The sequence below is a fragment of the Acartia tonsa genome, chromosome 6 (assembly GCF_053477335.1).
Source record: "Acartia tonsa isolate MP-2025a chromosome 6, ASM5347733v1, whole genome shotgun sequence".
Classification (NCBI taxonomy): Eukaryota; Metazoa; Arthropoda; class Copepoda; order Calanoida; family Acartiidae; genus Acartia; species Acartia tonsa.
Window position 1 is genome coordinate 46,938,768 of NC_137265.1, and position 14,019 is coordinate 46,952,786.

General features: G+C 32.3%; 1 protein-coding gene across 1 annotated transcript in view; it reads left to right on the top strand.

Moving 5' to 3' along the window:
- Positions 1–10,182, top strand: part of Pgd (phosphogluconate dehydrogenase) — a 61,369-nt gene extending 51,187 nt beyond the window's left edge. The window contains exons 10-18 of the mRNA XM_080165090.1: positions 1,145–1,206; positions 3,133–3,224; positions 6,250–6,338; positions 7,395–7,455; positions 7,734–7,813; positions 8,256–8,352; positions 8,624–8,746; positions 9,334–9,421; positions 9,737–10,182. Coding sequence (XP_080021216.1) covers positions 1,145–1,206; positions 3,133–3,224; positions 6,250–6,338; positions 7,395–7,455; positions 7,734–7,813; positions 8,256–8,352; positions 8,624–8,746; positions 9,334–9,421; positions 9,737–9,768 — 724 coding nt within the window. The 3' untranslated portion in view covers positions 9,769–10,182. The remainder of the gene's footprint in view (positions 1–1,144; positions 1,207–3,132; positions 3,225–6,249; positions 6,339–7,394; positions 7,456–7,733; positions 7,814–8,255; positions 8,353–8,623; positions 8,747–9,333; positions 9,422–9,736) is intronic.
- Positions 10,183–14,019: the final 3,837 nt, after the last annotated feature.

The window sequence follows — 14,019 nt, forward strand, 5'->3', positions numbered from 1 at the left end:
TACCCAAGCAAACTTTTAATTGCAATTACCTTCCCTGAAAGTCATAATTGTGCATTTTATTCTGATGCACCCGTTAATGAACAAGGCATTCATCCTACTTCAAATATTAATGTCCACTGCCTTACTATTCAGCAGAAGGTCTTCGATATAAGACATCAATATAAGAACGTTTAAAATCTTAAGACGGGATATTATTTAATTTTAAAAAGTAAAAATTGAATAATTGTGCGCATATTTCCCCCTGTAAAATGATATGCATGTATTAATTTATTAGAGCCTGACTGACGACTATAAACCAGAGTGGTGATAATTCATATCATAGATTCAATATTCTTCATACAGCGATAATATAATTTAATTATTAGCAGCGCAGCTGCTCTATAAGTTCTAAATAGGGATTGTCCGTCCATACTTATGTCATTTTATTAAAGTACATTACAGCAACCTTTGTTTATCATTTTAACATTATATTAACTGGATGTGTTACAAGATTTTCTTTTTTTTTACTGTATTTCATTTTACAGTCTATGGACATATTTCTGTTGCTGCACCACACTTGTACTAAATTAATCTCGTTAGACCATGATTCTAAGACAGATAACGATTTACCCAATTAAATCATACCTTAAATTAAATTAAAATTCTTAATGAATAATTTAATAATGATTTAATTTGAAATTGGAGTAACGAAATATTAATTAATGCATTTATAATTTTCTATTAATAATTCATTGACAATATCAATTATATATCCGCTATTAAATCGAGAATTTGGATCTGCTTGTGACTGGAAGGTTAATTGTTCGAGTCAAACACAATCTTAACTAAAGTCAAACATGTGTTTGAGTTAATATATCTGAATCTGATATAAGAATGGAGGAAATGCCTTGGCTCTTAAACCGTTATTACTCATTACCATAAACACTTAGTACTTTTAGACAAAAGACGTACAATAAAAGAGTTTATTGACTTTAATATTGATTTGGTTGTACAAACTTTCGTTGTTAAAGATTGTAAACCAACAATGTCAATCTGCAGAAGGGAAAGTTTTTTTAATAAAATTGGTGGTGTATGCATATTAATTTTGCATCCATTGTCTTATCCTTACAGATTCCTGGAATTATTTTTTTCCTTTTTTTTTCAGGGATGAATCTGGAGACTATCTGCTGGAGAAGATTAGAGACAGCGCTGGTCAGAAGGGAACAGGTAAAAAATTTTAATACCTGGAGGAAGAGGACATTAGACTGTTAACTACACTTGTACCTCAAGTTTCATAAACATGTTTATTAAATTTTCGTTAGTTTTCAAACTACCAATGTCCATACTTTTAACTAATAATTTTAACCTACAGAAGGGTTACTTTTTATCGTCCATTGTCTTATCTCTCATGCAACCTAATTATTACAAAGTGTAACACATCCGCCCTTGGCTAGGTTTAGAAATGTGTCATAACTAGAGATGTTAACAAAACAGTCACTTACAGATAAAATGTCAAGATATTTTATATCAAGAGGCACTCATTACAGGAAATATCCTAGCCCATAAGCAGGCACTACCTTTACTCAAATTTAAAAATTCCCGCAAACAAAGGGTGTGTCGTCTTAGGGTTGGCAAGACAAGATTGAACAAGAGTGCATAAAAAGTTTATTGCGTTATTTACATTATTTTTCTATTCCCTTTGATTGAAATCTCAATGTACACAATAATATAAATCTATCTATTTTACGACTAAAGATTTTTGCTTGTCAACATTTCCTACGGGATTTATAAGAAAACATTTAATCTAATTTATAGCCCTTGCATGATTTTCTAAAATGAAATAAGTACTTAAAATGCCGAACTTTGTTGATAGTAATCTTCACAAGAACCATAACTTCACAAGTAAGATCGTATCCATTACTATAATTATGTTAAAATGGATAAAGGATATACGTGGGAGGGGAGGATATGTGGTAAAGTTTGTTTATTTTAGCCAACTGCGAGTATCACTTTAGTAGAGACAAAAAAATCTGGTAAAACATCCGATCCAAGTAATAGTTATTTCTCGCATCGTATTATAAACGGCTTTCCGCGGATATAGAATGTACAAGTATAAGATTAAAACTAGTATTTTTTTTAGCCCCGAGGTGCCAAAGGCACCGGCTAAAAAATCTTGTTTTAATCTTATGATTGTACATTTTTATATTCGTAGAAAGCTGGATATAATACGATGCTAGACATAGTTTTTTCGTATGGATGAGAACCGGTTCCTATCCACCGGATTTGAATGAATACGAGAATAGTTTTTTTCTCGCATCGTATTATAAACGGCTTTCCGCGGATATAGCAAGTACAATTATGAGATTAAAACTAGTTTTTTTAGCCCCGAGGTGCCAAAGGCACCGCCTAAAAAAATTGGTTTTAATCTTATGATTGTACATTTCTATAATCGTAGAAAGCTGGATATATGAGAACCGGTTCCTATCCACCGGATTCGAATGAATACGAGAAAAAATTATCAATTAATGTTAGATTTTAAAATTTTCTTTCAATATAAAATATATGACGACAGATACAGGGTAGGCGAGTAAAAAAACTAAAATCGTAGGGTGTCAGACTCAGTCCATTTTGGTTTTTTTGGTTTGTATAGTAAATTATAGATTTTCCGCATTGTGCAATATGCCTTGTAATGATGAAAATATCAATTAAATGCACTTTACTTTTACTAAGTTCTGAGCTTTATTTACATTTGGTGCATTTAATAAGTAAGAAAATTTTAAGAATTTCGGCGGTTTCCATCAAAGAACATAGTCGAGCTCAGAACCCTCCTCTTTTATTTTGAAACTAATTGAAAAAATGGGGGCCTGGCTGTAGTGTTTGATTTTTCCTTGTATCCCTTTAGGTTAGGTTGTTTTAGGTGTAAGGTAGACTTATACTTTATGTACACCGCAGGTCAGGGTCAGGCAGACGCTGCAGACTTTCTAAAAAGGTTTCAAAATGGTAGTTTTAATTAGCTATGGCTGGTAAGTGCTGACAAACAGGCGATTTCAGAAGCGGATGAAAAAATGGCTTATTTAGACTGCGACTGTGGTTCACAACGAAGTAATTGTCTGTATTTGTAGACTAGCTGTTCTATAACTTGTTTTCTTTCAGGTAAATGGACCGCCATTTCTGCTCTGGATTATGGAATGCCTGTCACCCTAATTGGAGAGAGTGTCTTTGCTAGATGCCTGTCTTCACTCAAGGTAAAAATAAAACCCCTTAAAACAGTACCGCCCTGAGTTTAAGATTACAACAAAATGGTTTAAATAAGACGAAAATGTTCAATAACATACCTACTTAAAATCTATTAAAAGCATTTTTCAAAATTATACCAACTATGTATTTCATCTTGTTTAAGATGTTTTAATTTTATACTAATAGATTAACTTACTAAATAACGAAAGGTTAAATTTTGTTAAAAAATCCGTTATTGAATATTTTATACTATATATTTATTTCTTTAGTAATTTAAAGCATAACCTTATTAGGGAATATTTATGTGTATTGTTTTTATTAGTGCTAAACAAAACAAGCAAATACTTTCTTTCGATTATCGACAATTTACAAAATATACTTATTCATAGAGAGGGAAAAGTTTGAAAAAAGACAAAAAATAATAGTTATAAGTTTTTTTTTATTTAGACAATTTTGACAATATAGATATTTTTCAGGGGATAAGAAAGGGGATTTGTGATTTAATTTACTATGCTCAGGGGGGTGTTGATATCCCCTCGCACCCACAATTCAAATGAATGCTTATACACTACATCTGCAACCAACTACTGAATTAATTCTCATGATATATTTCTTAAATTCAACTGGCTTTGGGGAGATGTATTTTTGATGCCAACTTTTTGAACAGACCTCCCATTATTTTTAGTAGCGAAGCTACTCTATAATTCACTATGTCCGTCCGTCAGTCAGTCCGTCCGTCAGTCAGTCCGTCCGTCCGTAACGCTATGGGGGAAATGGGATTTACTCAGCTCCTATAAAAGATAGGATTCTGAAATTTTTTGACAACATTCCCATCATTAAGGAGCACAATTAACTATAAAACATCAATGGCGGTCGGACGGCTTTTTAGCAGGTTTTAGGCTATTTTTTTAATTTTGCACATTTTCCCCCATATCTTTGGTGTTTATGGTCCGATTTTTAAAATTTTTTCAGTTAAAGATATCAAAATTAAATTTTCCGTCGTTTGGAGAAAACAATAATGACGGTCAGACTGCCTTTTTGCAGGTTTTTGGCTATTTTTATATTTTTTACATTTTCTCCCATATCTTTGGTGTTTATGATCAGATTTTCAAAAATTTTTCAGTTATACATATCAAAATCAAATTTCACATTGTTTGAAGAAAACAACTATGACAGTCAGACTGCCTTTTTGCAGGTTTTTGGCTATTTTATATTTTTTACATTTTTCCCCATATCTTTGGTGTTTTTAGTCCGATTTTCAAAATTTTTTCAGTTAAAAATATCAAAATTAAATTTTCCGTCGTTTGGAGAAAACAATAATGACGGTCAGACTGCCTTTTTGAAGGTTTCTGGCTATTTTTATATTTTTTACATTTTCCCACATATCTTTGGTGTTTTTAGTCCGATTTTCAAAATTTTTTCAGTTAAAGATATCAAAATTAAATTTCACGTCGTTTGAAGAAACAACCATGACGGTCAGTCCCATCCACAAAATTTTGTGCTTCGCTACATATGGATGTTGTCATCCTTGTTTCTATATACCTGCTTTGTATCATTTCCCTTATATTTACAAAATTTCATGTTTTCAAATGGTTTTTGTTTTTGAAAAATATAAAATATCTATTTAACAAAACAGAAAAAGCATGTGTACTAGTGAAGGTAAATAATAAATTTTAACATGGATGATGATTATTATTGCTTTCAATTTATGCGAAGCTATTTATAAAAAAAATAATTTAAAAGATATTTCTTTGGTGGTTTACATCAAAGTGGACAATCAAGCCCAGAAGCTTCCCACCCCCCCCCCCTCCCACTTTTTAAAAATGTGCTTGTGTATTACTTTAGGCAGGGTTAGTTTTAGGTTACATTGGGTACATGGTAGCCAAGCAGCTTCAGGGAACTGTAGGTTTTAGTATCATAATGCAGATTACTTTTTGTCAAGCCTTTTAATCTTACTACAAATGCTTTACAGACCAACATGTCAACACACACGACTTGTTGAATAGTTATGCTTTAAAAAAATCAATTTTATGATATTGCGGTTTAACCTAGATGTTTTTATACAGCTCTGATATTTAATAGCAGCGTAGCTACTTTACAATTAGAATATGTCCGTCAGTACGACCGTTAATTGATATTATTATTAGTTGTTTTTTTAAGATTTTATTCATGAATAATGTATAAAAGTGACTGTTCTTAATTTTTTAAAATTGTTAAATGTTATTGCTGCTGCGCTCTTTGAAGATGTTTCGTTTCTGATATTTAGTTTAATAAATTAGCTTTACGAACCAACTGACAGCTTGACTGATTATGCCGTTCAAAAAAGGGTAAAATCCCTTATTTTGGAAGTGGACCATCCATAATATCTTCCCTCTCTTTATCCGTATTTTTCTCTATCCAGATGTGGAGCTCCAACCCAATTAACCTTTTTTAAAAGTAACACGATTTTCTTTTGTGAAAAATTTGGTTTTGGGTGGGGTTTTGATAATGTTGTATTTTCAAAAAGGGATATTGCCAAAAAAAAAGTTCTTAGACAAATATTATGATTTTATTACACACTATGTTTTATAAACACTTTATAGATCTATAATTTATATAGTCTATAAATTTTATTTATTTTACTATCCAGATATTACCCTTTTTTATCAACGATAGATAGCCAATTGCATGTAAATATTTTTATTTCATCATTTTAGAAAAGGCTCATGAAGCAATTAGCATTTTTGTAGACTTTAATGGATAAACTTCCACTTAATATTAAAATGAATTGAAAATATTTTTGGGGTGGAGTAGTTTTTTATTAAGCCTAACCCCTGTGAAGACCTTTACATGAAGTGCCCTAACTTTGCGGGACAACCCAGTACCTATTATAACCTAACCTTACCAGAAGTAAAGTAATAAACAAGCAACTCCTTTCCGTACTTTTGATTTGTTTAAAAATAAGGAGGAAAGGGTACAAGGCACTTTTGAGGGAATACGCCAAGTAGTTTGGTATTTTTGAATAACTTTTAGATTATTACATATTTTTTTCAGGGAGAAAGAGAGAGAGCTAGCCAAGTTCTTAAGGGACCTGATGCTCCTAACTTCCAGGGAGACAAGGATCAGTTTGTTGAGGATATCAGGTAAAAAATAAGGATAATCATACTACTGATGCTCCTAACTTCCAGGGAGTTTAGAGTTAGATGGTTTTATTCCCCTGGTTGTGTAAGATGGGAGATTATTGAGTGGTTTGGATACCCAATAGTCACGTACATTATATCTGTACAACCCTTAGCCCAAGCTCCTCTGCGGAGAGCGTCATTCATTACAGTGACTTAATTTGGGACACCTGCCATACTCGGCGAGGGTGAGGTAATAAAGAGTAGCTCCCTTGAGACAGCGGGTCAAGTCATAATGTACTTGAGCTTGGAGCTTGATCTGGCCCTATTGGCTATACAAAAGTGTCTCGTTTTTCTCCATAACTACTTAGGTCTAAACACTAAGAAACAATGGCTACACACACACACAGAGATGGTTTTAGTCTCCACATAAGGAATCAATAAAGAATTTTAAACTGTCCATAGAGTGGGACACCTGCCTTACTTCAAGCAGATTATTGAGTAAAGCTCCTTAAATCAGTATAGTCAACACGTCAAAACAACCAGTCAAAATATTAACGTATTTATTTCTATCTATAATTCAAAGTAGAACGATGTCAGTCTGTTTGTTTGTCTGTTTGTCTGTGTGTCTGTTTGTTTGTAGCGAACCGATCGGGTTCTCCTTTACAGGGTAGCTTCTCATAGATCCCAGGAACGTTTATAACTATTTTCTTGGGGGGTGGGACACCCCCAACCCCCCAAAAAATGAAAGACCCCCCCCAAAAAAAAATTTCTTTTTAAAACTATAAATAAAATAGTGGGGTCGACTACCCCCCCCCCCTAACAAAAAAAAAAAAAAAAAAATTCCCCCCCCCAAATTTTTTTTTTTCTTTTTCTTTTTTATTTTAAATCTAAAATACGAAAATTGGTTTGATCAAACCTCTTGGGGCAAAGCCCCTAGAGGCTCGGGGCGAAGCCGCTAGTCCCAAATAAATAAAGTATAACAAAGACATAGTTGTAAAAGTAACAATATTTTTGAGGTTTCGTGATTTTGAAAACTCTTGTTTAATATTAACAAAAAAATAACAGTATCATTTTCAGACAAGCGCTGTATGCCAGTAAGATTGTGTCCTATGCTCAAGGTTTTATGCTTCTTAGACAGGTATGAGACTCTAATATGATTTAAGCTAATTAAAATTTATGTCACTTATTAAACCTAGAAAATACTAGTAGGATTGCTATATGAATTACTTTGTTCGTTTTTCCATCAGTTCGTCCGTCCGTTTGTTATGAATTACGGGTATAGGAAAAGATGATTTTCTCAGCTTCTTATAAGGATAGAAGACTTTAGGCCTTTCAAGCTTAAATGAAACTAGAATTAAGAATGTCATTGTTGCGCAACTTTTTGACACAATTCAGTGCTTTTTAATATTTGTATAGGCTGCTGTTGAATTCGGATGGAACCTTAATTATGGAGGTATTGCCCTCATGTGGCGTGGAGGTTGTATTATTAGATCCAGGTAATTTAGGTTAGGTTAAGTATCCCTGCAGGGTTATATAGGTTTTACTCTTTGGGATGGGTTATGGAGGAATTGCCCCCATGTGGCGTGGATTATGTATTTTCAGATACAGGTATAAAATTTAAAGTAAGCCCTGCAGTAGATATTATGACATGTCCACCTTAATTATTGGTGGTACAGAGCACTAATTAGGCTCTTGTATTCTGTATTATTTTTGTTTACTTATTAATCCAAAGACCAATTGATAAAACTATTTTTTTGATTAATTAGAAAATTGCGGTTTCTATTACAACCAAGGGTCTTTTCCTTTTTTACTTAGACCTAAAATTGAGATTTTCTTCAAAAGTCCTTTTCTTTTTCAATTAAGATGCTTTATCATTTTAAATCCATTGAAAAGTCAGAGAAGTATAATTATTTACAGTGCATTTTTACTTTAATTAAGGTTCCTTGGAAATATCAAGGCTGCCTTTGACAAGAATCCAGGTCTTGATAACCTTCTTGTTGATGATTTCTTCAAAGATGCCATCCATAATGCTCAGGTTTGTAGTTTTAAAAGATTCATGTAACTTTAAGGTATTATCCATAAACGCGTAGAAACTCTATAATAATCGAATTAACCTGGTAGAATTTTTTGTTTGGAATAATGATTTCTATGAAAATTAGGCACGATGTTAAACGAGTAGAATAATTGGCTTTTCTGCTTTTTTTTATCTGAAAAAAAGCATTCTGTAATTACAATTAAGAAAAAATGAGAGAAAAAAGTATATCTTGATGGTACAACTCCCTAAAATGTGACCATTTTGTTTTTAGGCTGCTTGGAGACGTGTAGTGAGCCAGGCTGTGTTGATGGGTATTCCCACTCCCTGCTTCTCCACAGCTCTTGCTTTCTATGATGGTTATAGAAGCAGTATGCTCCCGGCTAATTTGATTCAGGTACAATTTGAAAACTTTATATCTATTATCTAAATATCAATTTTAGGCAAAAATGCAACATTTTAAAAAGCGAAGCTTTTCTATAATTAGGGTCGGTCTGTCCGTACGTACGTCCGAGACGGATAGTTTTTTCGTTAGAATTGTCCTATCGATTTTAAACTTTGATTCCTGTAGTAGTTAGGTACGATTTAGAAAGCGTAGCAACTCTGTAATCATTACCAGAATGTCCGTATGTCCATTTAAACATGTTGATTTTTTACTTTTTTAACAACAAATTTTTATGTGATCTAATTATCCGAATGTTCTGTTTTTTGGTTTACTGATTCCTGGGATAACAAAGTACAATATTATAAGCAAAGCGACTCTGTAATCAAGGATTAAAAATGTAAGTATGTCCATAAACATTATCCTGTATCAAGAAGTTTTTCAAAATATTTACTCAAAATTTTGCTTTGACTCTTATTTCGCTTATATGGATATTATCATCCTTATTTCTATTTAAATTAATAGAAAAAACACAGTACTAGAATGGTTGAATGTTTAGTTTAAGCAAAGATTTAAAGTTTTTATGGATTTTGATATTTTAGGCTCAACGTGATTACTTTGGTGCTCACACTTATGAACTGCTGAGCGCTCCTGGAACCTATGTGCACACCAACTGGACTGGCACAGGAGGTAATGCCAAGATTACTATTTTATTCGTAAATGTCGTCTTTAAACTTTACTTTTATTATAATCTTTTGCAGGGTTCATTAGGAATAAAACAATGGCCGATATACGTGTCCAAATGATGATTAACAAAATTTCCTCTTTTATAGATGAAAGTTCGGAACCAACCTGTCAAAATTTAATTAAAAGTACCCAAACGTTTTAACTTTGGGTACCAGTGCAGTTTACAGTCCAATGCCACCTCAATCCATGATAAATTTTTGGTTTAAAATCTTAAATGTTTAAAAAGTTCTACTGTAAATTAATCCTATGATTTTTCAGGTAATGTGTCAGCTTCTACCTATTCTGCATAGATTTGCATCCCTCAATGTATTTAGAATTATATAAACGAGGCTTAAAATCCCACGAATGATTTAATTCTAAAATTACATTTTTACTCATTTTCATAGTTTTTTATTTAAAGAATTTAATCGCTTAAAAAATACCAATCCAACGTGTTTGAATGTTGAGAGATTGAAAAAATACCATCCTTTTTTAATTGTGAATTTTAAGCATTTTTATACCTATGTATTTTTCTGTTATTATAAAATCAATTATGCATTTCTAAAGTATTAGTTTTAGATTTAGTATTTATTAATATTTATCATTATCTTTATTTTCATTGTTAAAGGCAAAATTATTATTTTTATGTAATGTTTATCATGTAAAAAGTTGACTGATAATTTATGAAATAAAATTTACTTTTTAGTTCTCTAATAAATATCAAATTTTAGTTTTTTAGTGTAATCCTTTTTTTAAAGTAACAGTATGTCTGCCAGTCTGTGTGGATCGAAGGATACTTCTAATAGGCCCTGTTAAATGTTATAATTATTTTGGGGGGATGATAACCTCCCAAAAAAATTAGCCCTGGTAAAAAACTTTCCCAAAATTTTCATTAACTTTTTCTGTTTGATATTTCTAAGGTTAAGTGGATATTTTACTCCCCTCTCCCCCTTCGTAGAGGCCCTCCAGGAGCGAAGTCACTAGATGTCAAATATAGAACTGCAGCCACTTTATACATTCTATAAAGGCTGTTAAGTATCGTCTCTCAGGTAAGCAGACCTTTGATTACTCGACCTTTATGTAAGTGCATTAATTTTTGTGCTGATTCTTTTCTAAAAGAATCAATGAAGCCAAAGTGAAAATATAGCCAATACAAATATTCAACTATCTAGGAAATTATTTTTCTGTTTAATACAAGCACAATGGAGTTAGGTAGAGGCTAACCATTACTCTAGCCCATATAAATAGTGCTAATTTTGATCAATGAATTATAAAGCCAAAATATTTCTCCTTAAGTTCAATATCACAAACCAAGGCAATAATCTATGGAGAATAGATGGCAAATGCTTTATTTGTACCAATTGGAACATGGTGCAGGCACAATCCGACAACATTATTAGTTAAAAAGTGTACACTTTTGAGTACGAATGTCAGGGAGTAAGGGAGGGGACAATGGATCGAATATTCAATTTTTAATATAGCAGACAGAAAAGATGGCTGGTTTTAACAAATATTTTTTCCCAAGAAAATGTCATTTCATATATAGAAACTCTACAGTGATATTTATGTATTAAACAATCTAAGAACCCCTTGAATTTAGGTTGCAGTTAAAAATATATGAGAAGGGTTGACGAAGTTCTAAACACGATTTTTCTAGTGATTAATTACAGAATGTTCACTACCTTGTGATGTATTGGTAATTTAATTTTCAAGTGAATGATTTTTTTCTTAGAACTAATTTTGTTCTAAATTATATTACCATGATCCCCTTACAATTTTTGTCAAATTTTCTGGATAAATCTGGTTTTCATTGCTTTTCAGCAAAAACTCTTAAATTGAATTAATTGCCCATTGTCCCCTCCCTTACTCCCTGACGAATGTACATTTTTTGTATTTTTTGGGTGAAAAGTCAAAAAATCAAAAAGCTTAGTCTGCTAAAAATTCCTTTTTAGATGTATGGTTTGTTTTGTGTGACTGATTAATCATCTAGGGTAGTAATTCTATTATTTGGATGGATAGTGTATGTGACTTTGTAATTGTTTTCTACTGGAAAATTCCCCCTCGCGTATTCCCATGGCCCGAAAAAGTTTTTACTACGACCTTACGTTTTCCGCCTATCAAGAGACCGAAATAATAGACACACAGACAGCAAAAGGAGAGAGAGTGATAAAAAAAGAGAATTCCCATACATTTTTAGAGAATGAATAGAGTTTTCAAAAGGCATGGTTCTATTTTGTATGGAAAGAGAGAGGAAGAGAGAGAGAGATAGACGGAGGAAATGAGAAATAACCACACGGAACTCCTGGGACTAATCCTTATATAAAAGTAATAAGATGTATAACTGTCTCTGTCTGTGTGTAGCAAAGTATCCAGCTGACCACTTAACCTGTATGGTTCTCCTCTACAGTGACGCTTTTTATAGAGCCAGGGAAGTTATATAACGTTTTTTGAGGGGGTGGGGAGTGGGATATCCCCAACCTCCCAAGTTACATCGCCCCTTGAAAAAAATGGACCCCTAATTTTTTTACTCTTTATTTATTTATTTTTTCAAAGAACCGTGTTACATTATTTTTTCATTGAGAATTCTAGTTGGAAGATGTATTACATTTAGACTTAATCGTTTTTATATATCTTAATAAAACTGCAGAGACCTGTGTAACATTAGTTTTTGTCAGACAGTGTAATTGAGAATTCTAGTTACAATCAAAACTTACACCAATCAACAACTTTTATATTTATCAAATAATTTTATTATGCAATTGTCTTTTTATTTAAACGTTTTTATCTTTTTATGAAACTAATTTAATTATTAAATGCATCTATATTCAGTTAGGTTATTTTAATAAATTCAAAATGAAAGCTTTTCTGATAAATCTATGTCCATATGTAATATGTGTGTATATGTAAGTTCATTGAAAAAAGTAAGAAATTTAAAAAGCTCTGATTATTTAAAAGACGAAGAAAGGCCACAAAAAACCACCAATCTTTTGTCATGATCATAAAAGACTGTTTGTGATAGTTAATAGTTATCATATAAAATTAAATTAGCATGCTAAAATGATTTTTGAATATCTAATTTCTTACAGATTAAAATAACTAGACGTTCTTAATAATTAAATTATAATTTACTAGCGACTATACCCAAGAGAAAGAAGGGGGGGGGGGGTTAGGGGCAATTTCTCTTGAACCTTCCCTGAACCAAAATAAGATTCGCTCTAGAAAAGGAAAACCATATCGGTTCAACAATTACCAAGATCCTTTGCAAAGACATCCCAAATACTTTTATATCCTATTATATAAAGCATTAAGCTTTTTTTGTCTGTAATGCAGGGTCTCTGTGAACCGATATTGGTCTCCTTTACAGTAAAGCATTACATAGGGAAAGTTTTATTCACATTACTGCTTAAACAGTTTGGACACTACTAGTTTGGATCCAACTTATTAATATTCATTAAAAGTACCCAAAGATTACGTAGTTATAAAACTTTGGGTACCAGTGTAGCAGTCCAAAGTCCCTCCCTGCGAGACGTACATATTGTATATTTATTGTTAGTGTGACTTAATCAACGCATTTGATAAAGTTTTAAGTTACAGAAGTTCCAACGTGTCTGTCTGAGTAAACTTCAATTCCAGGAAGGGAGAGTAGATTGGACTGTAAATTATACTCGTAACCAATTTTTTTTTTACTATGATATGTTATTTGTATGCTCAAAACTTTTCGATAGTTTTATCCAATTTTTACTGGTTGGTCCCAAACAAGTAATGTCAAACCATTTAAGCCTATAGTTATAATCTACATAAGGGATAATTTTGTTTACCATATTGGTGATGCATTTTAATTTATCGTCTATTGTCTGATCTTATCCATTAAGATCCCAGGTAAATTTCCGTTCTAGACGAAGCTGCCGTTAGAGTTGTAACATTTTTTTTACTTTTTTGATATTTTTACCCCTAAAAATTACCCCGGGGGTAAATTTTGGGGGGGGTAAACAAATTTTACCCCTGCCAACAGATTTCAGGGGGGGTAATTACCCCCCCCAAGCAAATTTTACCCCCGGGGTAAAAATTTTGGGGGGGGGGGGTAAAAAAAATTTGCGGCGCGCTTCGCGCGCCATTTTACCCCCCCCTTAAAAAAATTTTACCCCCCCCCAAAATAAAAAGCTTGGACGCCCCTGAAATAATTGGTTACTTTTGTTAATCATCATTTGTGATGTAATTATAGTTCATTCTTTTATCCCTGGCTACAAATATAACAATTATTTTATTGTGTAGGACAATAAAGGGTCTAGATAAGTTTATCACTGATATATATTTTTCCCTTAAAAACTAATGACACCTTGAGCGGCAGCTTATTCTATTATTTATTTACAAGGACTTATTCTTCACATATATAATTTTATGGTTCTTTTTTTCAGGGAGGAAGGGAGGGGTATAAAGACTTTAAAAGATATTCTACACCTTTCTTTCGCAGTAATTAAACTCGTTTTGCTATTTGTTAGCTCAAAAACTAAATAATTAAAAATTTTCCACCAATAATATTAATCTACAAGAGGGGTAATTTT